The sequence below is a fragment of the Trichechus manatus genome, unplaced genomic scaffold, assembly GCF_000243295.1.
Source record: "Trichechus manatus latirostris isolate Lorelei unplaced genomic scaffold, TriManLat1.0 scaffold00035, whole genome shotgun sequence".
NCBI classification, from domain to species: domain Eukaryota; kingdom Metazoa; phylum Chordata; class Mammalia; order Sirenia; family Trichechidae; genus Trichechus; species Trichechus manatus.
Window position 1 is genome coordinate 20,023,113 of NW_004443971.1, and position 7,944 is coordinate 20,031,056.

Below are 7,944 nucleotides of genomic sequence, written 5' to 3' on the forward strand. Positions count from 1 at the left end.
TATATTTTTATAAATGAATACATCTATGTAACCGCTACTTAAATCAAGAGAAAGACAGCATTACCAGGACTCCAGACACATTCCCTGTGGCCCCTTCTAGTCAGTAACCTCCTTTCAAAGATAATCACTATTTTGACTTACATCTCTAAAAATTAGTTTTGCCAGATTCGTCTTCATGTAAATAGGATTATACAATATGTGTCTGGCTTCTTTTATTCAGTATTATGTCTGGAAGATTCATCCATATGGTTGCATGTAGTAGTGGTTTGTTCCTGTTTCTTTTCATCTGGATATGCCACAATTTACCCGTTCCACTCTGACGGACAGACACTTGGCTTACATCTAGTTTGGTCTGTTACGAATAAAGCTGCCTTGAACATTCTTGTCCATGTCTTTTCATACACATATACACTCATTTCTCTTGTGTATATACCTGGCCCTGAGATTGCTGGTTCATAGGATATACCTATGTTTTACTTCAGTAGACACTACTAAACAGTTTTCCAAAGTAAATTGTACCAGTTTACACCTCTACCAGTTGTACATGAGAATTCCAGTTGCTCCACATTTTCACCAGCTCCTGGTCTTGTCTTTTTTGTTTTGTTTTTACTTTCAGCTATTCTGATGAATATGTAGCACTGTTTCAAAGTGGCCTTAATTTGCATATGTCATAAGTATTAATGTTGAGCATCTTTCTGTATGCTTATTGGCCATTTAGATACTCACTTTTGTGAAGTACGTGGTTAATTTGCTCATTTTCTTAAATCAGGTTCTGACTGATTTGTAGGAGTTCTTTATAGTCTGGATATGAGTTTATTGTTGTGTGTGTGTGTGTGTGTGTGTGTGTGTGTGTCAGCTATTTTTTACAGTTAGGTTCTTTGTGTCCTCTTTACGAAATTAGAGTCTATGTTAAATTAGTTCATCACTTTCTAGACAATGTAAAGACCTTACAGTGCCCTTATCTCCCTCTTACTTTTTATGCATTGGATGTATTTTAATTCTACATGTATTTTAAACCATATAAGACATTGTTATTTTTGTTTTATATAACCAGTGTTTATTTAAATTTAACCATGTATTTACCTTTTCCTGTTCCTTCCTTCCTGCATTACCATTTTTCCATCCATCTATGTGAAGAATACCCATTGATATTTCTTTTAGTGCAGAGCTGCTGTCACCAAATGCTCTTACATTATGTTTGTCTGAAAATGTTCAATTCCCAGCCAGCGCACCTCATGCGTAGCCACCACCCGTCTGTCAGTGGAGGCTTGCGTGTTGCTATGATGCTGGGCAGGTTTCAGCGGAGCTTTCAGACTAGGATGGACTAGGAGGAAAGGCCTGGCAATCTACTTCCAAAAATCAGCCAGTGAAAACCCTTTGAGTCACAATGGTTTGATCTGCAACCAATCCTGGGGATGGCACAGGACCAGGCAGTGTTTTGTTCCATTGTGCATGGGATCACCATGAGTCAGGGGCCGACTCGATGGCAACTAACAACAGCATAGTGGAAATAAAAGCAAGCAATAATAGTAATAGTAGCCATAATAATAGCCTAGGAAACACTTACCATGTGTCAGGTACAGAGCTAAGCACTATTACTTCATGTTCTCATTTAATCCATTCATCAACTCTGTGAGATGGGTATTATTATTCCTCCATATTACAGATGAGGAAACTAGACTTAGAAGTTGGGTAGCTTGCTTAAAAGTTTGGCTAGTAGGTGGTAATAGCTAGAATTCAAACCCAGCTCTTTGATGTTTAAGCCCATTCTCTTTACCAGTTTACTGTACTGTCTCCAGTTTGTAATAGCATGCAGTATTATTACTATCACTACGTACTTGCAAGTATTCACCTGGAGATTTTACTACTTAAAATCATTGTCTTATCAAGTGAGTGCATTTTACACTTAATTTCACTTTTGTTCTTACAGGTGAAAAACCATACAAGTGTCAAATTTGCAATCAATCTTTTAGAATTAAGAAAACTTTAACAAAACATCTAGTTATTCATTCTGATGCTCGACCTTTCAACTGTCAGCACTGTAATGCAACGTTTAAGCGGAAAGACAAGCTGAAATACCACATTGACCATGTTCATGGCATAAAATCTCCGGATGATCCTCTCAGTACCTCTGAGGAAAAACTTGTATCATTGCCAATAGAGTACTCATCTGATGATAAAATTTTTCGAGCAGAAACAAAACAATATATGGACCAGACCAAAGTTTATCAATCAGAAGCCAAGACTATGTTACAGAATATGTCTGCTGAAGTATGTGTTCCAGTAACATTGGTTCCAGTTCAGATGCCCGACACTCAGAGTGATCTAGTGCGTCACACGACTACACTTCCACCATCTTCTCACGAGATCCTTCCTCCGCAGCCACAATCAACGGATTATCCACGAGCAGCTGATTTAGCTTTCCTGGAGAAATATACTCTTACCCCACAGCCTGCAAATATAGTTCATCCAGTCCGACCTGAACAAATGCTAGATCCTAGAGAACAGTCTTATCTTGGAACATTACTGGGACTTGATAACACTACTGCTGTACAAAACATTTCTAATAATGAGCATCATTCATGAGTCAATCTAAACATTCCACAGACTTTTTGAATGGTTGTGTCCTAACGGTAGCCAAGAGCTGATGGCTTTTAAATTAGTAGAGCTGCTATTTTTTTCATTTTCTCTAGCTTCTCAAGTCCTCAGAACAGTTTCAAATCAAGAAAAATATGTATATCTGTTGATTGAACATAAGAATATTTTGACATTTTAAGGCATATAATATTCAAAGTGAACATTTTTAGGATTTTTAAAGATTACTTAGTGCTAATTTTTAATGGTTTTTATTCGCTGCTGACGTTGTAAGTTTTTTTTTTTTCAATCATCAGTGGAAATTTTTGTTCTTCTATAATCTCGTTCCTCTTTTCTCCCTTTCGTGTCATCCAAACAAGTTTATGGACCATGGAGCCTTTAAAAAGGAAAGTAAGAGTATATGTTGCTAATTCAACTGTTCCTTAAGATTCAGTACTATTTCATCCAGGTTTTTTTTTTTTGGAAATTGCAATTAGGAATTTGAATTTATAAGGAGGTGTTGGCTATTTCTCTGTTGTTCTCCCATCTGTCCATAATTTCAGATTATCATTATCCCTTGAACTTTTGACAAAACCAGGCCAGAAAGCTAATGTCAGATTAACCTGTTAAAATGACATGTAGGATTGAAATAATTATCTAGATAATTGGTTTTTGCCTACATTTTAATTATTATAAGAAATGTAAGTGTAAGTCTAGGCATTAAATTATACAAGTTGAAAATATGTTAATAGAGAAATATAAAAGTTTTAACTCCATCTTTTTCAAGGTAAGCTTACCTCTTGTATTTTATCGTATATTTCAGGAACATTAATAGGTCCAGCATATATCTTTATTCACTAAAGGAGGAGCAGTTATAACTCATTAGTGAAATTTAATTGAACAAGCTACCTTTGGTTTCATTTACCTTGGCTGACTGAAACTTTGGGAAACAGAACCTAGATATTTCAAGTATAATTATTTTGTTAGAAAAGATGCCAGTATTTGTGTCTTAACCACACTGAATATTGTTTACTTTAATTAAATGGAACCACTACTTGTGTTCAGATTTACATGTGGTACAGGTTTTTATTTTTGCCTTTCATATAAGGATAATATCTGTAATTACCCTTGATTTTTATTTTTCTGTGAGACAGAAGTTGAGGACTTGGTGAAAGGAAATAGCAGTTACAGCAAAGCCTCACTGATTAAAATTAATTGAAAGAAAAGCCAGTCAGAATTATAAAATACTTTTAAAGATGTGCACTTTCAATATTTTCAAGTCAATTTAAACTTAAACTAGGATGATGTTTCCTAATAGTTGCTTGAAGGATTAGAATAGGCCAGGATGATTAATTATTAGCATGTCGTCTGTATGTAAACTACTGGAAAATAACAGTTTTAGAAGTTTCCCTTTCAGTCTTGTTTACACTACTAATTGCTTTAAGCACTTTCTTTGTGTAAACTATAAAGTTAGGCCCAGCCCTTGTGAAAAAAAATCACAAGTAAAATAACAAACTTTTAATTAATAAAATTTAACGACTTAATAATGGGGAAAATTGTTTGCTGAAGCACTTAACAAATGGAGGTACTTTTCAGGAACATTCACCATACTAGTGAAGAGAAAAAAAAAAAAATGTTATGAATTGAGGCATTTAACCAAAGTAACTCATGAATAATAAAACCAACCTGAGTTTTGCCTCACTTACCATAAGGGTTTGGTTGTAATTATCTTAGGATCAGTGGACATAGTTAATGTATTAATTCTTCTTTTTAAGCATTCTTATTTACTTCTGTGTGGAAATGTTATATCTGGGGTACTTACACAATTGAGCTTGACTATATGAGGTACTATTAGTCTGTTAGTCTTTCAAATTGACTTTAAAAAATATATTTCTTTATGATTTCTGTCATAAAGACTGACAGGATTTTAAGTAAAAATCTTAACATAGTGAAAAGAAATCATACATAAAAATGTACCCTGCCTTACATTTAAGCCAGTGTAGAAAAGATTAGACTTCTAAAAAGGTAAATGGTATATATGTGTGTGTGTGGTATATTATATGTTTAGTGGCAGAAAAAAGAGGGTGTTGCATTTTCACATTGAAAAGAGTACTTTGACTTTTGCAGGTATTTACTTGAGGGTTCTTTTAATAATAATGTCCTAATGCTTTAAGTATATGATTTGATTTGTAGGAATTGGTTTACATAGGACTTTTCTGGAATACATCTCTTATTGTAAAGTGAAATATAATTGTATTTAGTTATTGTAAATAACTTAAACTTTTATAGTGATTTACTGTTTTATAAAATGCTTTCATATATGTTATTTCATTTGAACCTTATAACCAGCTCTAAAATAGAAAGGTCATGCTGGATTCCCAGTTTAGAAGTGAAGAATCTGAGATTGAGAGAAGGGACTCAGTTAAACTCACATGGGTAATAAGTGGCAGAGCCACTAGAAGGAAAAGAAAACTAACGTTAATGAGTGCTTACTATGTGCCAGGCACTACATTCTCTCATTTAATCTTAAAGAGGTAGTATAATTCTTATGAAGAATCTCAAGAGGGAAGCAAAAAAAACTAACCTGCTGCCTCTAATTCCCAAAAATAGAAGAAAGTTTAAAATTGTGAAAACCTCATGGATTTGGGCAAACTGAATGTATATAAGTTTTTGAAGTTGGCATGGAAAATATGAAATGAGGCCTACTCTTTTCAGTTGACCTTTTGTAATGTTTGATTTGGAGTATTTTGGACAAATGTTCCAGTAACTCTGAAATCTATTATTTCTGTAACTATATTTAAAATTTTGAATCTTGTAACTATGTTTAACCTCATTCAGAATTTTTATTTTATGACCATAATTTATTATTTTAATTTTTTTAGCTGATAGCAGTTAGCACTTAATCTGTAAATTGGATTAATTTATCAAGTGCAGAAATTTGTTAACCTAATTGGTTTTTACTTACATGCACCAAAGATTTTTAGTAGGTATTAAATAGTTTAAAAGAATTTAAATTCTTTGTTGTGTCAATAAATACTTGTCCAAAGAAGCACAGTGGAAGACCTAGGATTATGGATTTTTTAAAAAAAAATTGTTAGTTTGAAAACAGAGACTAAGTATTACATGTTTGTGTTTATGTTTATAAAAATAAGAGCAGAAGAAAGTACTCTAGGAATACTCACACTGACAAACCAATTACAAGTAAGAATACTCAGTTTTCCTCAGTTTTAGTTAACTGAATGTTATCATTTAAATGGACACTATTCAATATTAAATAATAAGCTTATTTTTTACACTACACTGTTAAATGATTTTTGCCTTAGAATTTTTTTTAAGTCAAGTTGAGGTTATTTTTGTAACAAATCCCCCCCTATTTTTTGCAGCCTAAAATACCATTTAAAGTTAAGGTTTGTTCCTCATGCCAGCAAGATTTAACCAACAACTGTAAAAACAGTGGTCTTTGCATACTTCTAAGTAACTTAGACGTTTATTGCTGGGGAGAGGAGTAGCAAAAAATAGGGTTTTAAACTGGTGCTTTATTAAGTGACTTCCTTTTTAAGTGATGGTAGGTCATTAAATAGGTAATGCTAATAATTTTCTGTCAACCTTAAAAAGTGTCAAAACATCTTTGTTGGGTGACTATAAACTGTTAGTTAAGGGCTAATAAATTAAATATCATTCATTGCTTTTCGCTCTATAATTACAGTCAAAAACACAAAGTGATATGTTCATAGGCTTGAATATTCTTTCCACCACATCACTCTAATAGATCATTGGTGAAAAGTCTGATTTGAGGCATTAGCCCTTTAACAGTGTGTCCTTTTATACCCAGTCTTTTTCTGGATTGAATGCTTCGTGCCTTTTCAATGTGTTGTAGTTGCTTAGAGTTGATTCTGCTGCCTAGGTTGAACTGGTTAATAAATGATTGTTTTGTTGTTATTGTCATGGGTCTTACGTTATATGTTGCCTGCTGGTTAGGCAACTTTTTTTTTGTTTTAGATTGCTGTATGTAGGAAAACTCACTAAGTACTAGTGTGAACATTTTCTTACATGCTTTATACATCATAATATTTTATCTCTAGTGTGGCCTTTAGAGCTACTGTGAAGCCACTCCTGGGCGTGTCTCTAGATGCTTATTAGAGGAATCTGACAAATAAAATAAGAGTAAATGTGTCTGCCTCTCTGTCCTGCCCCCTCCCCCACTTTCTTTTGCTTCCATTAGGAACTAGGTACCATAACCACACAGCTCTGCACTAAACAGCTTCTTATTTCAGTTTGCCTAAAACTGAACAAGAGGTTATGGTTTGAGATGAGTTACTCATTAGGAGCAGCAACATTCCAACCAACGTATACAACATATAACTTGATAAACTCAGGAAAAATTGGGACTTTTAAATGAAGTCATACTTGGATTATTCTGTGATTCAGTGCCAAATTTTAAATGACTACAAATGTATTCTTTAATTAAAGGAATAAGTAGCATTTCTAAAACTTTAAATAGTATTATGTGAAATATTGCTGTTAGAATAATGAATAATGTGAGAATAATTTTATAACCAGTTTCTAGGAACTATAAACAGTTCTTCCTTAAATACTCCTCTCTTCTTTTGCACATTTCTCTATGGCTATAGTCTGCATTTTCATTTTTTTATAGGAGAAAGGAAGTCCTTCCCCCGTATTTCCTCTAAAATTTCTACTTAAAGAATGCTAGCATGCTTTCTGCTGTTCATCTTTGGAAGCAGCATTAATAAGATAAAAGTAATAGGATTAGGTTGTGTGGATAACGAGAAAGGTTTTGGTAGAGAGAGAGAGTGCTTATGTTTTTGTTTACTCTTCATGTTTGAATTTGATGTGTAGTAGTCTTAAGGCTGTGGCTAATGAAAGTCCCCAAGCTATGTTAATTTAGCCTCTGCAGCCATTTATATAAAGAGAAATTAAGGATTATATTCAGAACATAGAGGTTATACAAAGATGGGCATAAGTTTTTTTCCCCAAAATTCTTGAGTAAAGAAGTAACTTCAGTGTTTGCATTACTGTTGGAGATTCTAGAACATTTCTTGAATGAAAAGCATGCACACATCTCTTGGCTTGGTATTCCTGCTTGCTTTAAAGTTGAACAATGTACTGTGGTGTAATTACAAAATTCTTACTCCTTCCAGCAATCAGACAGTTTTTATCGTTGCAGATAAAACTATTACAGTTGATGAGTGTGGCTGCCAAAAAAATGGGTACAGAGGTGGGCATTTTGCATTTAGCTGCTCTATGTTGTATATTCAATGTTCTGATTAAAGGGATTTATGATGTACATTAAAGTGGAAATGTTTTTAAACATAAGTTTCCAGTCTCAAATCATAATTTTTGTTTTTAATT

At 33.5% G+C, this 7,944-nt stretch overlaps 1 protein-coding gene across 1 annotated transcript in view; it reads left to right on the forward strand.

The window, feature by feature from the left end:
* The window catches only part of ZBTB41 (zinc finger and BTB domain containing 41), a 47,554-nt gene extending 41,832 nt beyond the window's left edge, over window positions 1–5,722 (forward strand). The window contains exon 11 of the mRNA XM_004375328.2: window positions 1,931–5,722. Within this exon, the coding sequence (XP_004375385.1) occupies window positions 1,931–2,586 (656 nt within the window). The 3' untranslated portion in view covers window positions 2,587–5,722. The remainder of the gene's footprint in view (window positions 1–1,930) is intronic.
* Window positions 5,723–7,944: the final 2,222 nt, after the last annotated feature.